The following is a 26,902-nucleotide window of genomic DNA, read 5'->3' as shown; positions in this document are numbered from 1 at the left end:
GCTCGGTGAATGGGAAGGACTCAGGGGCAAGTTCCACACTTCATAGTCAGTCACAGAGCCCACACTCCAGGATGCTGCCTCCAAGAAAGTCAAGGATCTGTCACAGCTTTGTAGGTTGTATGAAACAAAACAGCATGACCATGCTTAACTCCTCTCTTGCAAGATAGCAAAGAACTGTCAGAGGCAGTTCAATCTGCTGTATGGGAAAAATCTGCCTGTCTACCTACCTACATACACATTCAGAAAGAAGAAAACTTAGCTAGACGAGGGAATTTAAGAACAAAAAGATGGGAGATCTGGTAAGGGATAAGTGGTAAATTTGAAGAGTTACTATTTTAAGAAATTATCTAGGTTTCATTGTATTACTTACCCCGACTCTTAGCTGTTGAGAATGGTAACTGGGGACCAAGTGTCTGCTTCTGTCACCCTCACCTTCTAACCCAAAGCTATCATGCAGGAGTGTAGCAGGAATCTTAACAGGTCTTATTAATAAAATCAAACCTGAGGCCAGTTATTGGGGTGAATGCTGGAAGATCAGAGAAGCAGAACAAGCCACAGCTACCTCACCTCTCCAGTTCCTCAGCTGATCCTGTTTCTTCAGACTGGAAGCTTCTGAGTCCTCATCCAGAATGAATCTCAGCTAAACTGTTGCTAGAAGCCTAAAGGCTTATCCAGCCAAAAGCTTCTAGTTCCTGGTTTTCACGTCTTATATACCTTTCTGCTTTCTGACATCACTTTCTGGGATTAAAGGCTCACTTTCTGGGATTAAAGGTGTGAGTCACCATGCTTGGCTGTATCCTTGAACACACAGAGATCCAGGTGGATCTCTGCCTCTAGAATGCTAGGATTAAAGGCGTGTGCTACCACTGCCTAACCTCTGTTTAATATTGTGGCTGTTCTGTCTCTGACCCCAGATAAGTTTATTAGAGTGCACAATATTTTGGGGAACACAATACCACTACACAGGAGTACATGTCCACGCACGTTGGCCAGGCTAGTGTCCAGATTGGCAATGCCTGCTGGGAGATCTACTGCCTAGAACATGGCATCCAAGCTGATGGCCAGATGCAGGTGACAAGATCATTGGGGGAGGACATGACTCCTTCAGCAACTTCTTAAGTGAGACCATTGTTGGCAAGCATGTTCCCTGGACAGTGTTCATAGACCTGGAACCGACAGTTATTGATAAAGTTCGCACTGGATGCTGCCAGCTCTTCTACCCTGAGCAGCTCATCACAGTCAAGGAAGATGCTGCCAGTAACTATGCCTGTGGCAAGGAGATTATTGACCTTGTTTTGGACTGAATTCAAACATTGGCTGACAAGTGCACAGGTTTTCAGGGTTTCTTGTTTTTCCACAGCTGTTATGGGAGAACTGGCTCTGGGTTTACCTCCCTGCTGACAGAGCGGCCTTCTGTTGATTATGGAGGGAAGTCCAAGCTGGAGTTCTCCATTTACTCAGACCCCAGGTTTCCATTGATGTGGTTAAGACCCACAATTTCATCCTCAGCACCCACACCACTCTGGATCACTCTGATTGTGCCTTCATAGTAGACAATGAGGCCATATATGACGTCATAGAAACCTCGATATTGAGCACCCAAACTACACTAACCTTAACCACCTTATTAGCCAGGCTGTGTCTTCCACCACTGCTTCTCTGAGATTTGATGGGGCCCTAAATGTTGACCTGACAGAATTCCGAACCAACCTAGTGCCCTAACTCCACACCTGCTTCCCTATGGCCACATATACCCTTGTCTTCTCTGCTGAAAACGGCTACCATGAGCAGCTTTCTGTAGCAGAAATCACCAATGCCTGCTTTGAGCTAGCCAACCAGATGTTGAAATGTGACACTTGTCATAGTAAACACATGGCTTGCTGCCTGCTGTACCAAGGTGATGTGGTTCCCAAAGATGTCAATGCTGCTATTGCCACCATCAAGACCAAGCGCAGCAAACAGTTCGTGTACTCATGCCTCACTGGCTTCAAGGTTGGTATTAATTACCAGCCTCCCACTCTAGTACCTAGTGGAGACCAGATCAAGGTCCAGAGAGCTGTGTGCATGCTGAGTAACAATACAGCCATAGCTGAGACCTGGGCTCACCTAGAACACAAGTTTAATCTGATGTATGCCAAGTGTGCCTTTGTTCATTGGTATGTGGGTGTGAGCATGGAAGAGGGAGAGTTCTCTGAGGCCTGTGAGGACATGGCTGCCATAGAGAAGAACTATGAAGTTGGTGTGGATTCTGTTGAAGGAGAGGGGGGAAGAAAGAGAGGATATCTAGCTATCCATTTCTCTCTCTCTCTCTCTCTCTCTCTCTCTCTCTCTCTCTCTCTCGTTTGGTTTTTCAAGACAGGGTTTCTTTGTGTGTAGCCTTGGCTGACCAAGCTGGCCTTGAACTCAGAGATCGCCTGCTTCTGTCTCCCACGGGGTTAAAGGTGTGCATCACCACTGTCTAGCCCAATCCATTCTTTCAGCTCCTGTATCATGCCAAATTCCCAAAACTTCAGTTTCAACATTACCTGACAGACATCAATGCTTCCAATTTTGGTATTTTCATTCTGTTATCATGTCCTATCTTCTTCACGTGCACCTGTAAGTTTTTCCCATGATGTCTTAAAGAAAAAGCTTGAAGAACAGGCTGGCATGAAAGGTCAAATGACCCTTTCATGGGAGTCACATATCAGATATCTACATTCTGATTCATAACAGTAGCAAAATTACACTTATGAAGAAGCAACAAAAACAATTTTATGGTTGGGGGTTACCACAACATGAGGAAGTGTATTAAAAGGTCACAGCATTAGCAAGGTTGAGAACCAGTGCTCTAGCACTTTATGGATAACTGTAGACCAGGACATCACTAACTTTTTCTTACAGAAAAAAGATAGACTTTTTTAGATTTGTGAGCATAGAGGTAGTAATAAAGATGTGTATTTCTATTATTATGAGTGCTAGGACAACACAAATGGACAGGTGGCAGAAGCCAGCCAGGCCTCAAAGTGTGTGTGTGTGTGTGTGTGTGTGTAGGGGGCACTACGATGAACAAATATGCGATGGAGAGGTAGGAAAGATAGAAAAATGGAGCTGTTTGTGTGCTGTGTGTGGGAGCCCGTTCTCAGGTTCCTCGTGGCTTTACCCAGCAGGTTCGCATAGAGGATGATTAGGGTCACAGGCCTGAGTGCAGGTGTCTGAGATGGTCTGTACTTGGCTGTGCTGGGGGAGGAGGTCTTTTGCTCCACCCCTTGGCGTCTCTATAAAAACCCTGGGGCAGAGACAGTCGGGGCCCGTTGGAATAGGTTCCAGGCCCTCTCGAGGCTATCCTTTATTTTCTATCTGTTTATCTCCGCAATATAAATCCTTCTATCTAATATTTCCTGCTGCTCACACTCAAGAAAATTCTGGGGAGCTGTGGGGTTGGTGGGTAAATGCCCCACAGAATGGTGCCATGAACAGGGACTAAAGAAAAAAGAAAAAAAGGACTAAAGAAAAAAGGGGGGACTAAAGAAAAAAGGGGGGACTAAAGAAAAAAGGGACTAAAGAAAAAAGGGACTAAAGAAAAAAGGGACTAAAGAAAAAAGGGGGACTAAAAAAAGGGACTAAAGACAAAAAGGGGGGACTAAAAAAAGGGACTAAAGACAAAAAGGGGGGACTAAAAAAAGGGACTAAAGACAAAAAAGGGGGGACTAAAAAAAGGGACTAAAGACAAAAAGGGGGACCAAAAGAAAAAAAAGGACTAAAGACAAAAAGGGGGACCAAAAGAAAAAAAAAGGACTAAAGACAAATGAACAGGGATTAAAGACAAAGTAATAGGGACTAAAGAAAAAGGAAAATAATAGTCTTATTACAGAGTTTTTGCCAAAAGTGTGAGTCAGCCCTGCCAGTGGAAAGTGGCATGCCAGTGTTATGGAATATATAACAGGGCAGGGGTTTTACCCTCGAGAGAAAAGGAAAACGGACTGGAAGGATGTCCGATGCTGCAGCGCAAAATTCTCTTGTCAAAATTTTCTATCTTCTATCCCTTTCTCAATTTCTGTGAAAAATAAGTATAAGGTATAGGGTAGTAATACAGTGTAGGAAAAACTTAGAAGTGTAAGATCGTGTAGAAGAAAAAATAAGGCAACTAGACAGAAAAACTCTTCAATTTTCTAACTTGGGGGCTATGAACACAAACCGGGGGAAAAATCTTTCTTTGGGCTTTATGGGTAGTAAAAAAGCCCTTTGAGCTTATGGGGAAGAAAAAGTTTCCTATGGAAGCTTTTGACCTGGGGACAGCTGAAATGCTAAGTCCAAGTGAAAGGAGAAAGTGATTTCTCCCTGAGGCAAAAATGCGGGTGTAAGAAGTCAAAAAGGTTAAAGTTCAAAAGTTTTGGGAAAAGTTGGTCTTTCTCTCTTGGGGAAAAAAATCTTTCTCTTAAACTAAAAGCTTTTCTTGGAAAACTTGGGAAAATCTCTAAAGCCTTAATCTTTCTCAGAAGCTCTCAAACTTAAAAACTAAAGCCTTTAACTTTCTCTCAGGACAAAAATTAGAATCACCTGAAGATAGTATGGGGACCACCTGTGATTAGCTCTAAGGGAAAACAACAAACCTCTTAAGACAGCAAAACCTCTCTAAGTTCTCTTTCAAGCTTTAAAAATTCTTCCTGCAATGCAGGACAAGTTCCTAAAAACTTCTCTTCTAAGGTCTGTCTCTTCAAGCTAGTTAAAGACAGTGGGTCAAAGTCCACTGAGGGAAATGCTTGGGAGAGTGTGGGTAAAGAGCTACAGAGAGCCCAAAAGGGCGGGAAACTTTACTGGGAAAGGCAAAAAAGCCAAGCTTTTCAGTTACAGCCGAGCTGAGGCATCAAGGGTTTTGTTTGAGCTATGAAAAGGTGCTCCCAATCTTCTTAACGCAAAGATCCCCTGAAGCATTGAATCCTCGCTTCTGACCAAAAACCCAGAGGTGACTGGCCAGCGTCTCTGAGTTGGAGTGCATTTTGGGGATACTAGGGTTCCTGCAGTTGTAAACTTCCTGGAGCACAGAGCTGAGGCAGGAAGGTGCAGGACCCAGGGGAAGATTGCCAATGAACAAAGCTAAAGCCGGTGGGAACGGCACAGTTGTCCACTTTCCTACAAGTCCCGGGTTGATAGGTCCACAGCTGCAAAAAGAAATCTGAGAAAAGCTTTCCTATCAGAGTAAGGACCTTTCTGGGAAAACAGTAAAGCTAAACTGTGTCTGAAGCAGTTGTGCTGCTGAGTCAGAACGCTGTCTGGGAAAAGAGCCCAGCCAGGGCAGAACAGAACTATCCAGGAGTAAAGCTTTCTTTTCTATCGGAGAAAGCACCTCTTTGAGAAAAGCTTTGTTTCAACTGACTCCCTGAGATGAGGGAGTGTAGCCCTGAGGGGTGATTGCCTCTGGCATAAGCTCTGTCCTTGAGCACCCAGACAAGCAAATATAACCCAATGGCAAAAACTTCCCTTGTTAAATTTTCAGTCTGTATGCAAACCACACAGAAACAGACAAAAAGCCCCTACCTTCAGTAGCAGGGAAAGCCGCTACTGTAGTGTCGGAAACTGTTTCTGGGGTAGAGGGAATAAATTGAGACCAAACTGGGAACTGTCTGGGAGAAAGACTCTGAAATAGAGAAGGGACATAATCTTCCACAGAATAATGCATGGCCTGAAAAAGCTGCTAGAATTTGAGGCAGATTCGGGGGGAGAAAAAAAGCCCCTACCTCCAAAGGCAGCTAGCAGAGGTACAGAGCCGCAGACAGATACCTGAAGCTCTGCATCTGGGTGGGGGTGGGGGGGAGGAACAAGCAAAATGAGAATAAAATCAGTGGGAGAAAATCTCTCTGAAGGAAAAGCTGTTGTAAATGTTTTTGTTTTTCACTGACTGGCTAAGGCAAGCACAAGCCCCAAGGAAAGCTGCTATCAGAAATGCCAGCCTCAATGCCCGCTAACGAGGCAGATGCAGTTCTGATTTGGGGCCAGTGTCTGATGAAGGAGAAACACCTGTTAAAGCCAGCTGAGGAGAGAATAGAAATCTCCCAATGTGCCACAGCTGAACATGTAAAATGCTTGTTCAAAATCTCCCGTTGAAAAAGCAAAAAACTTTGTTCAAACCTCCCAGGCAAGAATTTGTAAGCCAGTCTGGTAAAAGAGAACCAGTTGACTCTCAGATCCGAAAAGAACTATAGGAAATGAAGTCCAAAAGCTAGTTTGCAATAAGGGACTGATATAAGGGAAATGCATTCTGGGAAAGGTAGTTTTTCCCGCTAAAGATGGCGACATTGCCCTGAAACACTTTTGTCAGCTCGAAAATACGTTCACAGTAAACTTAAAATACAGCTTTTAAAATAATGAGGAAAATTGTCTAAGAGTTTAAGTGTCAGTTCCAATGAAAAATTGAAAGGATATGAAACTAGGTGCTTCGTGGTTTGGGGCTCTGTTGGTAAAATGCCTTATTTACCCTAATAGCTGTGTAAAGTTTTTACAGTAGTTGGATGACAAAAAGCTACCTTTAAGAGCAAACAAGCCACGTTAAAATCCTTAAAGCAAGAGAAAGCAGTTTATACACTGAACATTGTCTTAGATATGAAGAAACTTATGTTGAAATTAAAGTTCTTTGCCTTTTGAACAAACTAACTGCAATGAGTAATTCTTTTGCAAATCTAATAAGGAGACAAGGAAACGGGCATTCAAAAAGAAATGACTGCTTTATAGATGGGAAACAAACTTCAGAAAATCTGTCTTACAAAAGAGTTGCTTCACCTGAAAGTTCCTTATAAGAAATCAATGCTAAATATCACAGCTGCTAATATCAGGAGTTAAAACTAATGAAATGAAAATACTAAATCCTGAAAATGCTTTTTCTCAGAGTAAGCTAATGAAGAATATGTTTCATGAAAGAACATCTATGTTCTTGACTCCTTTGAATAGTAACAGTTTTGGTGAAAACATTGGAACTAACAACAATCAAGTCAAAATGTTTCAAAAATTCAAGACGCTATTCCACAAAAGAAAGCTGCCATGCTTTGTGGGCCATATTAGAGCTCACTCCAATCTTCCTGGTCCTTCAGCTGAGGGTAATGCAATGGCTGATAAGCTAACAAAGATGGTAGCATTATCCCAAGTAGAAATGGCTCAACAGTCACCTGCTTTTCATCATCAAAATAGTAAAAGCTTAAGAAAGCAATTCAATCTTATCAAAGAAGCAGCTCGTCAAATAGTTAAACGATGTGGGGTATGTCCAAACTACTTTCCTATCTCTCACTTAGGGGTAAACCCTCGAGGTCTTCTTCCCAATCATCTATGGCAAATGGATGTTACTCATATTAAAGAATTTGGCAAATTAAAATATGTACATGTGACCATTGACACTTATTCAGGATTTTTAATGGCTAGTGCACAACCTGGGGAAGCTACAAAACATGTAATTATGCACTGGTTGAAGTGTTTTTCGTATATGGGTATACCAAAAATTATTAAAACTGATAATGGTTCTGAATATAGTAGTAAGGCATTTCAACAATTTTGTACCCAATGGGAAATCATACATAAAACAGGTATTCCTTATAATTCTCAGGGACAAGGTATGGTGGAAAGGGCTCATAGCAGTCTTAAGATACAACTTCAAAAAATAAAAATAGAAAGGGAAGAAATTTACCCTCAATCACCACATAATCCATTAAATCATGCTCTTTTTGTTCTGAACTTTTTGAATGTGGATGTCTATGAACAGTCTGCCGCAGATACATTTTGGCACAGTGGCATCCAAGCGACTTTTGCTCAAGTGAAATGGAAAGATCCCTGCTTGGATTATGGAAGGGTCCCAATCCTATTTTAATATGGGGTCGAGGACACGCTTGTGTTTTTTTTCACAAGAGGAGAATGAAGCTCGGTGGTTACCCGAGCATTTGGTAAGGAGTGTGGAACTAAGGAAGGTCAGCTCCAATGACGTTCCTATAAAGGAACCAGAATGAAAGTGGCTCAATTAGTGTTTCTGACATTTTGTCACTGGTTAATACAAACAGTGTGGAAATAGAGTTCAGAGCTATGCCACTTTTGGCTTTACTAGCTCATTTAGAAGAATACTTTATATCACCTAAGAGCTGTGCAGTATTTGGTGAAGAGCTTTACAGCAGCTAAATACGTTAATTTCACCATCAGCATGAAGTGAAGTTTTTCGGTAGAACAAACCAAAAGTACTGTTGTAATAGAAATGTTTGTCTGAATTGAAGCACTTAGGGGAGCTATTATGAATTTGGGTGAAGGGACAGCCTCTAGTTAAACCATTTACTGCTGACAGTGCATCCCTGCCGGTTCCTGAATGGCTGAGAGAACTTGGCAGCTTTGGGGTGTGGCTTCATCCTGAGAATGTTACAGTTCCCTAGCAACAAGTATCACAACTCTATAATGACAATACTCAGTAAATCCCAATGTTGTATAGCAAAGCTGACTATAAACTCTAAGCTTTAGAAATGATGTACTTAGTTCCTGTCAAGAGAATCTTTCTAATAGAGATAGTGATAATAATTAAGAGTAAGAAGTAGAAAAAGATAAAAATAAGATATGTGAGTTTGTAGAAATTCTATTTTGTTAGATCTGTGTTAAGAAATCTTTAGGTGTTTGCTAAGTTAAATATATGCTAATGGTAGCCCTATGTAAGTTTGTAAAATAGATCTATAGAGTTCCTTTAAGAATATAAGCTTACAAGAAGTATCTAAGGTAGTCCTAAGACATGTAGTAATAAGCTTATAAGAAGTAAAGATGCTAGTTGTAAATGTAAGTTTAAGAAATAAGATGGAATGAATATAAGTATATAAGAAGTAAATAAGAAATATATTTGCTAAAGTACTTCTATAGTTTTCTTAAGTATAAGTAAGTAGATGTTAATGTTATATGTGAGTTTGTAAAAAAGCGTAAATGTTAAGTATGAGTCTATTCTTAATGTACATGGTGAAAGAACCTGAGACACAGAAGGTAGTGTCCTAGCAGACTGCAAAGCAGGCAGTCTGAATGGTTTCAAAAGCTTCAGAAGCAGCTAAGAAGCTAAGAATGGCGGACGCCAGAACCAGCACAAGGCATCCGCAGCTGAGATCCATGGAAAATCAACACAACACAGAAAAACCTGAGCGGTTTAGAATAATACTGTACCTAAGAAGGTCTCTGACTTGAGAATGAAAGTTGCAGAGATGCTTGTTTGAACTAAAATTGTTAACTGCAAAAAGTTTTGGTTGTAAAACATCTCTTCATATTTGGAAGTGAAAGCCTGATACAAGAATTTACTTTTTTGAACTTTTTGAACTTAGAGATAAAACTACAAAGGTTTTTGTTATGGATTTTTTCAAATTTGGAAGGCTCATATCAGAATTTATTACTTGAATTTTGGGACTTAAGAAATGAAATGAACGATAGATTTCATTGCAATGGGACAATTTTGAGTTTACTTATAGTAATGACCTAGGAACTGTTTTCTGGAATTGTGTTAAAAATGGAACTGTGTTTAAATGAAGAAATTTATTGTTTCTACCTTGACTCAAGATGCAGTTTTGTGTATGCATATATGCTGGTGATTCATGAATTGTTCTTTGTTAAAAATGCAATTGTTTTGTGGAACTGTTTATGTAAAAATGGAATTACTTATGGAACTGGTTTTTGTGTTACAAATGAAACTTTTTAAACAGAAAAGTTTGGGTTTTCTAACTAGGCTTGAGATTTGTTTAAAAAATTATAAAGAAAAGAGAGAGTTAATATTCCTTAGTCTATTTAATTAAAAAAATTGTTTGAGTGGATTAATGTCATGTTTTGTTAGTAAGAAATGCAAATGGGGTATACTAAGAGACTACTTTTAAAGTGTAAAGAGTTTTAAGAAACTGCTTTTGGATGTTTTGCTAAAAGTTTTCAAAGTGTTAATGGTTAGATTGAAAATACTGCTTTTCAATATGAGTTTGTAGGAATTGTATGAGTTTGGGTTTTCTTCTAACTAGGTTTGAGATTGTTTTAAAAAATTATAAAGAAAAGGAGGAGTTATGAGTGAATTAAGGTTGAATTATGTTTGCAGAAATTACGTTTAACCTATTGGTATTAATGCACCCTGGTTTTGTGGAGTTAAGGAAATATTTAAGTTTGAATACATCCATTAGCAAGAAAATTCAAATGATTCTACTAAGAGTTGAAGTTGTAAGACTGAGAATTGTTAACTATATTTAGCACCCTATATGTTAATTCAAATGATTCTGTTAAGAGTTTGCTTTGACTTGTAAGATTGGGAGAATTGTGACTATGTATAGCAATATTTCTGTTAACCTGTTAATGGTAATGATGAAGCTAAGGAAGTCTTTAAGTTTGCGATTGTATTAAGTTTTTGGTTTAGAAAGGGCTTGAGGCAGCTAAGACTGCTGAGGTCACCTTGGACCTAATTCATAAAAGAAATGCCATCTATATCCTCTACTCCCATACTGGGAGGTATGGAGATTGCTGTAAGCCATTAATAATGAGTTATTTTTTATATATTAAGAAAGGGGGACCTGTGGGAGCCCGTTCTCGGGTTCCTCGTGGCTTTACCCACGGGCCTGAGTGCAGGTGTCTGAATGGTCTGCATTTGGCTGTGCTGGGGGAGGAGGTCTTTTGCTGAACATTCACTATGCAGGACTTGCCTGCTGTGAGACAGGGTGTGATTCTGTGTGTCTTCAACCGCAAGTAGCTGAAACCCTCAAGGGGATTAGCTGTGGGGTTGGTGGGTAAACGCCCAGCAGCTGTGGAGAGGCAGAACTGGAGACAAGTTGAAAATGGCAGGCATGAGAGAGGGCTGAGGTCAACAGGGGATCATGTTGCCCAGTAAGGTTTAAGCAGGATGTTGTGCAGTGAGATCTCCCCAGCTCTGAGCAATGATGGAGGCCTGAGATGAGGGATGTTTAATTTTCTGGATTGTGCCTCCTTGAAGGACCATCTTGGTCCATGATGCCACCAGAGGCCATGGTGGTATTCACGATGCTGGCCCAAACTGTGATGAAGCCTGAGATTCACCTGGATGTTCACGGTCAATACTGCTGACTGAGGCTATGTTAATGACAATGGGCCATGCTGACACAGGAGACCATATTGATGTGAGTGGTCTGTATTGCCACCTGGAGCCACAGTGATGTCCAGTGCTGCCACCAAGGGGCATGTCTGAGTCTAAGGTCCTACTGCAAACCAGGTTTATATTGATGTCCCTGGCCCATGGTACCACCAAAGGCCATGCGGTGTCCATGATCTGTGCTGAAGCCTGAAGCCACATTGATGTCTGAAGCCTGTGCTGCTACACGAGGTTATGTTGATGACAGTAGTCTGGGCTGCCTCCAAGGGCCTTGTCTGGGTCTATAGTCCTACGGCAGCTGGAGCCGGTGTTCATGATCTGAACTGTCGACAGAAACCGTGTGGAGGCACAGAATCCATGGTCCTGCTGACTGAAGAGCAAAGAGACTACTTTTTCAGTGATAGCAATGGTTGCAGAGGCAGAGTTGAGAAAGGGACATGGAAGACCTCTATGACAACTCCTATGTCCCCCAAAAGTAACAGCCTAAACAGGAAGCCATTGAAGAGAACTCATAAAAATTGTGATAAGGATGCTGATTAGCTCTCCACAATTGATGGCTTGTGGCAGAGTGTTGAAGGGGAATGACTCAGTCCTATTTACCGGGCAGGACAAGGAGAGTTAGAAAATATTCCAGTGAGTATATAGATAACACAGATTGGACTTCTTTATTTTTCTATTTTTTATTTAGTTTTTTCTTTTCTTAGGAGAGAGGTCCCAAAATGGGGTGGGGTGGACATGGAGTGACTGAAAAGTGAGCATAAGGTGCATGATGTGAAATTCCCAAAGATTCAAGAAACATATTATGCAAATAAAATTGAAAAAACCACTTTAAGTGTGGAAATGGTCTCAGTGGTTAAGAGCACCAGTTGCCTTTCCAGATGATCCAGGGAAAAATTCCTAGTACCTACATGGCAGCTAAACACTGTCAGGAACTCAAGTTCCAAGGGATCTGGAATCCATGCAGAGACAAACATGCAGGGAAGAGACCAATGCACATAATAAATCATAAAATTATAAACTTAAAAATGGTAAAAGAAAAAATATCTCAAACATTTAAAGTAATATATTATTTTCCAAGAAGATGAGACAAACTCAATGAATGAACATTTTAACAAGTTTGGATTATATGAGAAAAAAGGAAATTGTGGAGTGAAAAGCATGAACCATGAGGCAAAGACTACCTCCAGTACAGTTCCATGAGTCAATGGCAAAAGGCACTATGAGAACTTACAACAAATAGAAATCCAATACTCAAACAGTACTGAAAACAGTAGATGAAATTCTGCATCAAGTTTCATTCACCAGAGGGGAAGGACTACTCCACAGGGTTATAGCATAGCAGCCAAGAAGAAATGAACAGCTTTCTCCCACTGGGGTATTTGTCAGTTCTCCCAAAAGTCTTCCCTCCATCTGTTTCTCTCTTCCTCCTAACAACTATACAAAATACTGGGTTTCCTTAGGACATTCTCATACATGTGTAAAATAGACCTTGACTTCATTCATGCCCCCCAAACTTCTCCTCCTGTTGGCTCTGTTCCTTTTCCTATTTATTCCTCAAAGTACTCTAAAGACTTTAGAAATACTTTCAGCATTTCTTTTCAGCAAGAGTTTCATGTACCCAATCCAACTAGCCCAAAACATACTATGCAGTGAGGATAACCTTGGACTTCTGATTGACTGTCTCTACCTCCCAAAGGCTGGGGTGCATGTACCAACACCTTCTTTCTCCTGCTGTGTTGGGGATCTTTCCACCTCTAAAGAACCAGGTTCAGATTGGGTCCTCCATGCTGTGGGATGTTCTGTATGCTATGAATCTATGTTGTTCTGATTGGTTGATAAACAAAATGCTGATTGGCCAGTAGCCAGACAGGAAGTATAGGTGTGATAAGCAGAAAAGAAGAATTCTGAGAAGAGGAAGGCAGTGACAGAGGACACCAGCCTGCTGTCCAGGGAACAGCATGTAATGACACACAGATAAAGCCACGGAACACGTGATGACATATAGATGAACAGAAATGGGCTGAATTTAAGTGTAAGAGGTAGTCAATAGTTAAGCCTGAGCTAATGGCTGAGCAGTTTTAATTAATATCAGCTTCTGTGTGTTTACTTGGGTCTAGGCGGCTGTGGACTGGGTGGGACTCAGAAAATACTCAGCTATACTTCCCACCTCAAATGATTCAATCAAGAAAAATCCCTCACAGGTATACTTGACCTCTGGGGGTTTAGTTAATTCCAGACATAATCAAGATGACAACCAAGACTAGACACCACACACTCCCTGTAGAAGTTCTTAATCTGATTTTTTTCATTCTTTATGTTAAACCTTTATTTATATTTCATTGGCTTATGTGCAAGTTTGTAGACCTTTGTTAGTGTACATGCACTTAGGACATACAAGAGCCTGGAGAGAAGAGGGTATTAGAGATCTTCTGGAACTGTAGTTACAGGTGGTTAAGTGCCATCCTGTGGGTGCTCCAAGAGCAGACGGTCCTAAGTGAATGGTTCACCACTGTCCTAATGCTGGGACCCTTCAAACAGTTCCTTATGTATTGTAGACCCACAACCCTAAAATTATTTGTTGCTACTTCATAACTGTAATTTTACTACTGTAATGAACTATTTTGTAAATATATGCTCTGCAGTATGCCTGACATGGGCCCTCTGACCCCTCAAAGTGGCCTCTCCCCATGGGTTGAGAATCACTACTCCAAGTGCTGAACCATCTCTCTGGTCCCTCTTTACTTTTGGATCTCTTTGACACTGTCTCTTACAGCCCCATTGCCCTTGAACTTCCTGTGTAGCTGTATGTGGGCTCCAACTCCTGATCCAGCTGCCCTTACCTGGATTATGGGCATGCACCACCACACTCAGTTGCTCCTCATAGTTTCCCATGTTTCCTTTCCCAGTTGACCTCTCTGTCAGACTTACTAAAGGTCAGTGTGGCCAGTGTCCTCCTAAACCCTTCCCATTCTTCTCTGTGTCCTCTCTGCTGCTGTTGGAAGCATGGGCCACCACACCCAGCACAGTTGAACCTCATATCTGGATGGAATGGATTACTAAAACCACCAGATAGTTATTCAGTTTCACTTTTCATGTGAAATATGATAGTCCTGTCATATCTTACTAAAAAAATTACCTTTTCCCACTGAACCCCATCACTTCCAGTGGCTTATTTTATATGTGTGAGTGTGTGTATGTGTGTGTGTTCATTTCTTTGTTTGTGTGTTCTAATTCTATTTCAATTTTTAAAGATACCTGTTTCTCTTGATATGGGTAGGCAGAATGAATTTCCTGCAATTGACATTTTAATGTTTCTTATTGAAGATGATACATTCGGTATTGCTTTATACTCGGTGGGATCAAAAGAAGTTGAGACCCTTAATTTTCCTAGCAGGCTGATTTTCAACCAATTTGTGTGATCACACAGTCCCATAGATTTCTTGTGGTTTTATTGTCCTCTTTCTCTAAAACACACACACACACACACACACACACACACACACACACACACAGAGAAAAACACACACACACACACACACACACACACAGAGAGAGAAAAACACACACAGAAAAACACACACAAACTCTTTCCCACTCTCTCCAGCTCTCTCTCAAAAACTCCTTTACAGCCTCACATACTGGGGTCCACAAATTTTATTACTTTATAAGTGAAGTTGGAATTACAAATATTGCTCTGGAGAAGAGCATTTCAAAGAAAGCCATGAAACTAGAGTTTTTTGTTGGAGAGCAAACTCCAGTTCAGAGAGATCTGCTAGGTAGCCTCTGGTTTTCCAGGGCTGGGAGCTAAAGGCACATGGCAGCTCTCCTGTCCCAACTGCTTCCTTCAGTAGCTGTCTTTTTCTTTGTTTGTTTGTTAGCCTTGTCTTCTGAGATGGCGTTTCACTGTGTAGGCTTGGTTGTCCTGAGGAGATAGACAAGGGAAGACTGTTCCAGCAGGTTAAGGGATGGTTGCGAAGAAGCAGAGAAGCATCACACACTCAGGGCTAGGAACCATCATCTCCCACTGGGGTATTCCTTGGTTCCTGGAGGAGCAGCAGCTTGAACTGTGCAAGAGGCTGAAGGCAAGGCCAAGTCTCCATCCAGTCAAGGGAACACAGAAAGAACAGTGTCAGTGTAGCAAACCCAGTACTCTTGGTTCTGTTGAAATAGGGGACACTGAGAGTGTCTGTCCAGGGAGCCAGTGATGCCAATGAGGAGGATGTGGAAGGTTTTGAGATGAAGACTTGAATTGGTTCTGGAAGGCAGCATTTTGACTTCAGGGGTGAGATCTAGTGTCTCCATTCTTCCATAGTGCACAGCCCAAAACAGCTGTGTGTAGCCAGGCTGAATGTTGGGTTATTTGGTGTCTCGAGTGGCACGGCAGCAGTCCTCTCTTTCCTAGAAGAGGCGCCTCTGGGCCTTGCAGCAAGGGCACCAGATCTTCTGATGACTCTGAGGGTCCTGTGCCTGATGACTTGGAGGAGGAGAGGGAGATGGAGGGAGAGGCTGCAGCGGTGAGCTGGGGAGAGGCCACAGCATGCTGCCTTTGAGGATCCAGATGGAGCTGGGAGCATATCTCTCTGCACCGGGAGGCGCTGATGGGCCCCAAGGGTTGTGACACTTGGCCCAGGAACAAGGGGCTGGACACCTCGGTGAAGAGGAGAGGCATCCCTGGAACCATGCTAGCTGGAGCATTCATCCATGGCATAGGCCTCAGGAAGTCTCCTAAGCCTCCTTGAGTTTCTTCATGTGGGTCAGAGGAGTTTCCCCAGCCTTGGGTTGTCGCGTCTGCCTCGACCAGCAAGGAAGACGCAACACCAGGCTCTTCTCTAAGCAGTTTATTCAGGTACCTTGAAACAATCTTCTGACCCTCAGGAGAGCCAACCCACAACTTTTAGCCTCTGGGTAGCCTACCCCAGTCTGCCACGTGGGTACCACGGATAGGTCCAGGTATGTGGAAGCAAGCCAGATCCCAGCCTTAGCCAAATAAGGAGTTGTTTTTCAGAGTTGTTTTTCAGAGAGCACTCACCGTCGGGAGGGTGGAAGGCAGAAGCCATCTAGGAGGTGCGGCTGCATGCAGCTCTCTACAGTTTCCCCCTTTTTTATTTATTGCAATAGGCAAGAGTAGAGGCCTGATCTCTGTAAGATTGAATCAGGGACATTGTACTGACTCTCACTTAGGCATCAGCCACCCGAGGAGTGCCAGACCCGTCCGATACCCTTTTCACAGAGGTGGGACATGAGGTATCGACCCACATGCAATCAGGCGTGCTCTCCTTGGTGTCCGATATGCAATGAGCCCCAAGTGCAGTGCTTAAGCCTTGCATCCTGTGCTAGGGAACTTAATGCTTCATGGCAGCCAACCATGCTTGAGGGGACTGGCCCGCCTCGACAGCTGTAAAGGCCTGAATGATCATGGCTGCATTGCGACGCTGAGAAATCCTAAGCCGGCAGATACACCACAGGCAAACCAGAGAAACCAGCACCATAAGGCCAGCTAAAGCCCCTATGCCTGCCCATTCCTTAAGATGATTCATGGCCATCGAGATCCACGAGGACAGTCCCTCTGCCAGTCCAGCGTCCACTCGGGTAGAATTCAGTGACAATGGCCATCCTCAATTGCTCCACCATATTGTCAAATTCTCCAGACCAATTGCCTAAAAGATAGCTAGACAATTGTTTAGATAAATTCGCTGCATATGTGAAATTATGATATTGTATGCTAGTAACACACAGGCCAGCATATTTCCATTGACATCCTAATTGGGCGAGCTGCCAAAGCACGTCCATCTATTCTTGGACCAGATCGATGCGTTGATTTACGATCATCAGGCCTCCTTTTAGCTGAGCATTTATGCCCTTTTGGAGATCCAGGGCTTGGGCCACATTGGCAGAAAGATTATTCAAATTTGTGCTGTTTGCACTGTATGACTCATAGCTATGGCGGCTGTGGCTGCCCCTGCAGCCGCGAGGGAAATAGCGGTAATGATAGTGGCAGTAATACCAAAGTCTCTCTTATTCCTGAACAAGGTCATAGCATGCAGGGCATCAACAGGTACAGGCACCCAGCGAGGCAGCCGAACAATCATGGCAAATTTATATGATGTACTATTCCAACATTGAGTATAAAAGCAGGTAGCATTATTGCAATGATGAGGCACATCTCTACTCACTATGAACATAAAAGGGGAATATACACACACTGGAGTAGGCTGATATGAAATATTTTTTTTATTTTGTATATGCTTTATATGCTGTATAAAGGCTCAGCTCCTTCCTCAGAGCAGCCTGTATTAGTTGCTTTAATGCCGGTCACCCCGGGACTCAATGTGACTGTCTTAGGAGACACTTTTGTGCCCCAACTGCCCCAGTGCTTGGACTGACTCCATTTAAATTGACCAACTCCATGCATACCACCTCCAAGCATAGCCATGGGCTCCAAATTCATGCAGCTCCCATTAACGCCACATAAAAGCCAATTATCAAATGGATTAGAGACATAGGATTGAAAAGGGTTTGGGTCACTAAAATTGGACCCAGCAAAGGAGCTATTAGAGGCAGTACTGATCCCAGGGGAGAAGGTGAAATGCTTTCCGGCATCAGCCCAGACTACGGTATGAGATTGACACCCTGTCCAAGGCCACATCTCTCCCCAATTCATACCCCAGCAATAAGGGGCCCATTTTGGTTGTCTGGGGGGCATATCATCCTTCATTTTTGCAGGCCACCATCCTGACAGCCATGTGGCATTTGTGGTAATGCAAGGCCCAGAGGTACTTTCAGGCAAATCAAACCATCCCGAAGTTTGATTATAAAGTGGGATGCACTGGGCCTGTTGGGAAATATTTTCAATTATCTGAAAGCAAAGTGTTCCTTCTAGGTGGAACGATCTATTCTCCCCTATGGAGGCAATTTCAGAATCTAAAGGGAAATAAGCTACATCTATACTTTTATTACTACTAAATAGCCGAGGAAACAACTTAGCATTATGAAGAACTGGCATTGGCCTCGGGAACACGGACAAAAGTCCCCATCTTTGTTCCATCATCCCTGGTTGCACCGCAATTATGAGGAGCAGAAGACTCGCCGCTGTGGCCATCATTTTCTTCCTCATACTGGACTCTTCTTGTAAGGTGTTCTGGCACCCACACCGGATCCTGTCGATCCTGAGGGAAAACACAAACAGAGCCTCGTGCCCATGTCAGCATGTGATCAGGCCCATGCCAGAGCCCTGTCAAAACATCCTTCCATTTTACCATTCCCCTAGTGGGGTCATGAGGCTCCTGATGTCTATCCGCTGCAGAGCGACTCTGAGCATCCACAGTTAAAAAATTGATGGTAAATAGAGCCAAGGAAAGTCTCTTTCAGGGTACGGCCGTGGCCTATTCCCCCTTTTTCTTTTTGTAGACATTCCTTTAACGTGCGATGAGCACGTTCCACGATGCCTTGGCCCTGGGGATTGTAGGGCAGGCCATGAACAAGCTGGACCTCCATCTGAGCGCAGAAAGAGGCAAACTTTTGTCCCGTATAGGCTGGCCCATTATCAGTTTTGAGTTGTCGAGGCTTACCCCATGCTGCCCAGGCTTCCAGGCAATGCACAATGACATTATGTGCCTTTTCTCCTGCCAGTGGCGTGGCATGCATGACACCTGAACAGGTGTCCACAGAAACATGGACATATTTGGTCTGTCCAAAATTGGAGATATGTGTCACATCCATCTGCCATACTCTAAGGGGAAGTAATCCTCGGGGATTCACACCAACACTGGGTGGATGCTGATGAATTACGCAATGAGGGCAGTCTAGAACTACTTGTCGAGCATCAGCTCGAGAGAGATTGAATTTTTGTTGTAGGGTCTTGGCATTAACATGAAAATTGTGATGAAAGTCCCTAGCTCTGTCCAAAGCAGAGCTTAAGAATACCCATTCTTTGTGAGTCCACTGATCCACAATATCATTGCCTTTACAAAGGGGCCCTGGCAGGCCAGTATGGGCTCTAATATGGAAGGGATAAAAGGGAAGTGTTCTTTGCCAAATCAACTGCTGTAATTGTTGAAATAAAGAGCAAACAGGGCTAGAACCTTTGATAGGTCCAGCTGCTTCTAATACCTTAAGAGAATTAACAACATAAGCAGAATCAGATATTAAATTAAAAGGAAAGGGGCAGGCTCGAAAGACCTCAATCACAGTCTTTAGTTCGGTAATTTGAGGAGCCTCAGGTTGAAATTGATGTTGTACAGGTTCTTGGCCAGCTATCATATAAACTCCACACCCCGTTTTTGACCCATCAGTAAATATATTAGGAGCTCCACGTACGGGCTTGGGTGTGGCAACTTTTGGAAACAGCACAGGATGTTCTTTATAAAAGGTCATTAGGGGATGTTTGGGATAATGATTATCTATAGGACCACTAAAAGAGCAGCGAAGAATAGCCCAATCATCTATGGTGGCAGTTAAAACCTGGACTTGATGACTAGTGTAGGGTACTATGATAGAGGCTGGCGGGACCCCAAAATGTTGAATGCATTGTTGTACCCCGGTTACGGCAATGGTTGCCACCGCAGTAGGATAATGTTCAACAGACATGGCCGGGGAGGTTTTAGGATAAATCCATAACAAAGGGCCATTTTGCCACAACAGGCCAGTAGGCTGGGAGAAAGTGGGCAAAACACAAAGGATGATGCCCTGGCCCTCCTGCACTCGTCGTAAAAAGGCTCCTTGCAACCTCTCTTCTACCCTGGCCAGAGCTTTTCTGGCTTCTGTAGTTAATTGCCTAGGGGAATCCAGTGCAGAATCTCCATTGAGAATATTATAGAGGGGTTTTAACTCATAATTTGGTAGTTTCAAATAGCCCCTAATCCAGTTAATATCGCCCAACAATTTTTGAAAATCATTTAGTGTTTTCAAACAATCCTTTCTCAATTCTACCTTTTGTGGAGTAATTTTGACATTATCTACTTTTGATCCCAAATACTGGATTACTGTATCCTTCTGTACTTTCTCTGGGGCTATAACTAATCCCTTTTCCTCCAACATCTTGATCAGGTCTATATAAGCTGTTTCCAGCAACTGTTCCTTACGTGCTGCTAATAAAATATCATCCATGTAATGAATGCACCTCAGGGTTGGATGCTTCTGTCTAAGGGGGGCAATGGCTTCCCCTACATAAAGTTGGCACATAGTAGGACTATTGGCCATGCCTTGAGGCAAAACTACCCATTCATACCTCTGATCAGGTTCCTCATGATTATAGGAAGGGCTTGTAAAAGCAAACCTTTGACTATCTTTTGCATGAAGCAGAATAGAAAAAAAGCAATCCTTAATATCTATAACAATTATAGGCCAAAAAGCTGGTAAGGAGGAGAGGAGTGGTAGCCCACGCTGTACAGGGCCCATGATTTGCATTTGATCATTAATGGCTTGCAAATCATGTAACAATCGCCATTTCCCAGATTTTTTCTTTATAACAAAGATAGGTGTATTCCAAGGAGAAATAGAGGGTTTTATATGTCCTAAAGAATATTGTCCTTGCACTAAAGTACGAGCGGCTTCTAATTTTTCAGAGGAGAGAGGCCACTGAGGAACCCACACTGGCTCCTCTGTTTTCCATTGTATGGGGATTCCCTCCACAGTGCCCTCTAGGAAAAAAAAACCCCTGTCTATAATTTTTCTGTTGTACTGTAATGGGGTCCTTCCTACCCTGTAAGAATTTTCCAAGCCCATAATTTGGGTGATATCCCATATTTTTCATCATATTAATGGACACAGGGGAATAATCATTGGTAAATTTAAAACCCATGTGCTTTAGTAGATCTCTGCCCCACAAGGATATAGGAAGGTCCAACACATAAGGTTGCACAGTTCCAGAATGCCCCTCCCTATCTATCCACGATAACTGTGTAGCACTTACATCTGGAGCCTGTGTATACCCAAGGCCCTGCAATGTCTGAGAAGAGGGTTGGACGGGCCATCCTGTTGGCCAGTCTTTTTTAGCAATGATACTTTTGTCAGCCCCAGTGTCCAATAGCCCCAGGATACGTTTATTAACCACTGTGAGCTCTAACATTGGTCTTTGATCCATATCTAAAGATAAAAATGTTAAATCTATTCCAGAGGACCCAAAACCTCCCTCTCCCCTCTCTTTTGGCTGTGCTGCAAAATGGCCATGTAAGCTAGGCAAAATCAGTAACTGGGCAATCCTGTCACCTGGGGAAATAGCCGAGATTCCTCTCGGCAACTCAACCATTATCTTGACTATTCCCGTGTAGTCCAAGTCAATCACTCCAGGATGAACTTTAAGACCTCGCAAGATCGTGGAGGATCTTCCTATTAACAGTCCCACTGTGCCAGGCTCAAGAGGTCCTTTAAAGTCTGTATTTATCAATTGAACTCCCATCTGTGGGGTTAGTACGAGCCTGGTGGTGGCACGGAGGTCCAATCCTGCCGAGCCTGCAGTGGCTCTCCGCGGTTCTCAGGGTGTCTGAGGGTTGGCCACTGTTCCTGGTTCCATCCCTCGTTCTGACTCTCGACTGCCCCATATATTTGCGGGCCCTGAGGCCGGGGACCCGCTGTCCATTTTTTGAACGGGCTCCTAGGGAGGCCGGAACCAGCGGCTGACCATTTATGTCTTTTACTGGTCGACATTCATTTGCCCAGTGTTTTCCTTTCTTACATCGAGGACACACCCCAGGTTGCATAGGGCATTGTCCTTTTCCTGCCTCAGCTGTACTTCCTCTCTCAGGGCACTGTCACTTCAAGTGCCCTGTCTTGCCGCATTTAAAGCAAGCACCTGAACTTCCTCTTTTATTTTGAGTTAGCTGAACTACAGCTGCTGCTAGACCAGCATTAGTCAGGGGCCCCCCTAGTTCTCGGCAAACCTTCATCCATACCTCTAGCCCCTTGTTCTTATATGGGGTTATGGCAGCCCTGCATTCTTTTGTACATTGCTCATAAATAAGTTGCTTAATCAGGGGCATGGCTGTGTCAGGATCCCCAAAAATTCTGCCTGCAGCCTCAACCATGCGAGCTACAAAATCCGAAAAAGGCTCTGTAGGGCCCTGTAAGATCTTAGTAAGATTGCCACTGACTTCACCTTTGTTTGGGAGTGACTTCCAGGCTTTAATACCGATCTTATTAATTTGTTCATAAACCTGTACTGGGTACCCAGTCTGCTGATTGGCGAATCTCCCCTGGCCCAGGAGCATATCCAAGCCCCAAGCTGGCTGCCCTCTGGCTTGGTTGGCCGCAGTCTCTTCATTGGCAAACTCAATCAAAAATGCCTTCCAATCGAGATATTGCCCAGGACTTAGGCAAGCCCAAGCCAACCCACCCCAATCACTAAGGGTCATGCAGTGCCTGCTCAATGCTTTAACTTGGGCCAAGGTAAAAGAAGCGGTGGTGCCGTAGGTCTTAACAGATTCTGCTAAAGACTTGATGACCTTAAAGTCAAGAGGTTCCTCATATCGATTCCCCTGTGGGTCTTGGAACACTGGATAAGCCAATTGAAGCTCTGTTCTCACTGTTCTCCAAACTCCCAGACTAAAAGTACGACCAGACCCTCCACTTCCTCCATCCGTGTACGGAGGAGGGGGCCGATGGCTGGGCTTGACAGTTCCCATGCATACAGCACTCTTCTCTCTCAACCTTATCGGAGCCCTTTTTCTCCTTCATTTTCTCTTTTCTGCTTAGGCTCACATTCTCCATCATTTCTATTACAGAAGTCATCTCCTCATCCGAATTGGACAGCTCCAGTCCTTCAAGCTCAGAGAGGTCTGGGTACAATGGAATTGGGGAGCCCTTCCGTCCCTTACTTTTCCCTTCCCTACTTGCTCTTTCACTATTTGCCTTTCCGGATCTCTCTTCCGGCAAACTCTCTAAAGCTGCCTGTCCATTTTCTATGGCTTCATTGCATCGCTGGTCCTCTAGGCACCCGCGAACCAGCTTCCATACAGGCCTGACACCAGCTTTGAGTGTTCCTTGCTCAAAGGTGAAGTCTAAGTCCCTGCCAAGTTTCTCCCAGGACGGAATGGTGAGGCTGCCCGAAACTGCAAACCAAGGAGATACAACGTCACACTCCTCTAGGAATCTCTCTAAGGTACTTTTCTTAACCTTTAAGTTCTTCGATCTGAGCAGCTCATTAAGAGTCAAAAAAAATTGGGTGCGAAGAAGAGGCGCCCATAACTAGTTCTAAAATTTATCTACCTTTTGGTTCGCTCATCTGCGACCTTTTTACTTTCGGTTTGCCGCACCTCGAACTTTCTTCGCTCTCTCTTCCACTACAGAGAAGAGCAATATCCCCGCTTTTATCACGGATCCCCACCTTACCTGGGGACTTACCAGTGCACTGCCCTGACTGTGAAGAGTTCTGAGCCTTCAGGAGACAGGAGAGGTAAAGGCTCCCCGTACGGGCCACATGTCGCGTCTGCCTCAACCAGCAAGGAAGACGCAACACCAGGCTCTTCTCCAAGCAGTTTATTCAGGTACCTTGAAACAATCTTCTGACCCCGGGGAGAGCCAACCCACAACTTAAATAGCCTCTGGGTAGCCTACCCCAGTCTGCCACGTGGGTACCATGGATAGGTCCAGGTATGCGGAAGCAAGCCAGATCCCAGCCTTAGCCAAATAAGGAGTTGTTTTTCAGAGTTGTTTTTCAGAGAGCACTCACTGTCGGGAGGGTGGAAGGCAGAAGCCAGCGCCATCTAGGAGGCGCGGCTGCACGCAGCTCTCTACATTGGGTGTCTGATAAAGATGTGCTGGAGAATCCCTGCTGGAAGATGACCTGGTGGTCCTGGGGAAATTCCAGGAAAGCGGCATCCTGCTGCCTGGATTCCCAGAAGCCAGGCTGTGCAGTCTGTGTGGAGTCCTGGAGATTCTCAGGCACCATGATGGTGTGTCCATGGAGTGTCACTCTCATGTCCCAATGGGGTTTGGCTGGAGCATTCATCCATGGCATAGGCGTCAGGAAGTCTCCTAAGCCTCCTTGAGTTTCTTCATGTGGGTCAGAAGCATTCCCCCTGCCTTGGGTGTCTGATGCAGATGTGCTGGAAGATCCCCGATGGAGGATGACCTGGTGGTTCGGGGCATTTCCAGGAGAGTGGCCTCCAGCTGACTGGTTAGTGAGATGCCAGGCTGTGCAGTCCTGGAGATTGTCGGGCACCAGGATGGTGTGTCCAGGGATTGTCACTCTCATGTGTCAGTCGGGCACGGCTGGAGCATTCATCCATGACTTAGGCTTAAGGAAGCCTCCTAAGCCTCTTTGAGTGTCTTCATGTGGGTCAGAGGCGTTTCCCCAGCCTTGGGTGTCTGAAAGATGTGCTGGAGGATGACCTGGTGCTCCAGGGGCAATTCCAGGAGAGCAGCCTCTTGCTGGCTGGTGGTCAAGATGCCAGGCTGTGTAGTCTGTGTGGAGTCCTGGAGATTCTCGGGCACCATGATAGTGTGTCTAGGGATTGTCACTCTCATGTCCCAATGGGGTTTGGCTGGAGCATTCATCCATGGCATAGGCCTCAGGAAGTCTCCTAAGCCTCCTTGAGTTTCCTCATGTGGGTCAGAGGCGTTTCCCCAGTCTTGCATGTCTGATACAGATGTATGGAGAATCCCTGCTGGAAGATGACCTGGTGGTACTGGAGAATTTCCAGGAGAGCAGCATCCTGCTGCCTGGAGGGCCAGAAGCCAGGCTGTGCAGTCTGTGTGGAGTCCTGGAGATTCTCGGGCACCATGATGGTGTGTACAGGGATCATCACTCTTATGTGCCAATCAGGCACCGCTGGAGCATTCATCCATGGCATAGGCTTCAGGAAATTTCTAAACCTCCTTGAGTGTCTTCATGTGGGTCAGAGGCGTTTCCCCAGCCTTGGGTGTCTGATACAGTTTTGCTGGAGGATCCCCGCTGGAGGCTGACCTGGTGGTCCAGGGGCACTTCCAGGAGAGCGACCTCCAGCTGGCTGGTGGTACAGATGCCAGGCTGTGCAGTCTGTGTGGAGTCCTGGAGATCCTCGGGCACCAGGATGGTGTGTCCAGGGAGCGTCACACTCATGTACCAATCGGGTTCGGAAGGAGCATTCATCCATGTCATAGGCCTCAGGAAGTCTCCTAAGCCTCCTTGAGTTTCTTCATGTGGGTCAGAGGCATTCCCCCTGCCTTGGGTGTCTGATGCAGATGTGCTGGAAGATCCCCGATGGAGGATGACCTGGTGGTTCGGGGCATTTCCAGGAGAGTGGCCTCCAGCTGACTGGTTAGTGAGATGCCAGGCTGTGCAGTCCTGGAGATTCTCGGGCACCATGATGGTGTGTCCAGGGATTGTCATTCTCATGTGTCAGTCGGGCTCGGCTGGAGCATTCATCCATGACTTAGGCTTCAGGAAGTCTCCTAAGCCTCCTTGAGTTTCTTCATGTGGGTCAGAGGCATTTCCCCAGCCTTGGGTATCTGATAAAGATGTGCTGGAGGATCCCTGCTGGAGGCTGACCTGGTGGTCCTGTTACATTTCCAGGAGAGCAGCCTCTTGCTGGCTGGTGGTCAAGATGCCAGGCTGTGCAGTCTGTGTGGAGTCCTGGAGATTCTCGGGCACCATGATAGTGTGTCCAGGGATTGTCACTCTCATGTCCCAATCGGGTTCGGAAGGAGCATTCATCCATGGCATAGGCCTCAGGAAGTCTCCTAAGCCTCCTTGAGTTTCTTCATGTGGGTCAGAGGTGTTTCCCCAGCCTTGGGTATCTGATGCAGATGGGCTGGAGGATCCCTGCTGGAGGCTGACCTGGTGGTCCTGGGGCATTTCCAGGAGAGCGGCCTCCTGCTGGCTGGAGGGCAAGAAGCCAGGCTGTCCAGGCTGGTGGGAGTCCTGGAGATCCTCGGGCACCAAGATGATGGTGTGTCCAGGGAGCGTCACTCTCGTGACCAAATCTGGCTCAGGCTCCAGCAGCAGGTTTCCACCTTCCAGATGGAGTTTCAGGGCAAGGCCAGCAGGCAGGAACAAGGTGCTGGTGAGCTGCTCGCTGGCCGGCCTGGTGGGCGCTTCCAGGTCTGGCTGTGCCTGCGACCCCGGGCAGGTGCACTGGTGGAGGCGTCGGCGCTTGGCAGGCTTGGGTCCTTCTGGCTGCAGTGCCCAGCAGGGCAGCGGGTTGTCGGTAGGGCTGCAGGGCCGCACTCCTGGCATCATGGTGGCAATGCGGCCTTGGCACTTGAGGAGAGTTGCAAGACAAGGTCCGATGCAGCTGATGGACTTTGCTGGAGGTCTTCCTTCAGGGACGGCTGTCATCTGGCTTCTTCAAGAGACTCTGTGGACCCTCTAGGAGAGAGACGTGATCAGGATGACTGACTGATCAAGAGTGGAGAGGACCACAGTTCCCTATTTAAGCCTGGCTTCCAAGAAAGCCCCACCCAGGCGTGGCCGGACCCAGGCAAGGTGTGACCCTTACCCTTCAAGAACCCACCTGTGTGCAAGTGTGCATGTGCGTGTGTATGAACACAGGTGTTATTGGGTGGTGGTGGTCGAGAGAAGAAATTGACCTTGGCATGTCTTTATTGTTTGTATAGCCTCATTTTTGGCAACAGATAGAAACAGGAAAAATGTTTTCCCAACCCCTTCCTACATTCTCACGGATTCTTTGCCCCATCCCCATATACCAAGTCCTAAACGTTTTCTTCATTCCCAAAATAAAACGGAAATGGAAATTAACAAAGTGAAACTTGAGTTGTTCGTTGGAGGTCAAGGTTGCTAATAAAACCAGTGGCTATTTTTAATTTAATCAAAAATCGATATCAGATTTATATGGTATCACGTGCAAAGAATTGATCTAAGAAAACACCCCAAGGATAGTGTTTGCCTCACATGCTGGAGGC

General features: G+C 44.8%; 1 protein-coding gene and 1 pseudogene across 1 annotated transcript; one reads left to right on the top strand and one right to left on the bottom strand.

Annotated features, from left to right (window-relative positions):
- The first annotated feature begins 287 nt into the window (after positions 1 to 287).
- Positions 288 to 25,295, top strand: LOC131915675 (tubulin alpha-1B chain-like; annotated as a pseudogene).
- A 246-nt stretch (positions 25,296 to 25,541) lies between these two features.
- Positions 25,542 to 26,216, bottom strand: LOC131915674 (proline-rich protein 23A3-like). The gene has a single exon (XM_059269078.1). The coding sequence runs from the start codon at positions 26,214 to 26,216 to the stop codon at positions 25,542 to 25,544; it is 675 nt and encodes a 224-aa protein (XP_059125061.1).
- Positions 26,217 to 26,902: the final 686 nt, after the last annotated feature.

This window comes from Peromyscus eremicus, chromosome 7, assembly GCF_949786415.1.
Source record: "Peromyscus eremicus chromosome 7, PerEre_H2_v1, whole genome shotgun sequence".
NCBI lineage: Eukaryota > Metazoa > Chordata > Mammalia > Rodentia > Cricetidae > Peromyscus > Peromyscus eremicus.
The sequence above is the reverse complement of the archived record's forward strand: the minus strand, read 5'-3'. Positions and strand labels throughout refer to the sequence as shown.

Coding starts and splice junctions, on each gene's coding strand:
- LOC131915674 (XM_059269078.1), bottom strand. CDS start 26,216: ATGCCAGGAGTGCGGCCCTGCAGCCCTACCGACAACCCGCTGCCCTGC.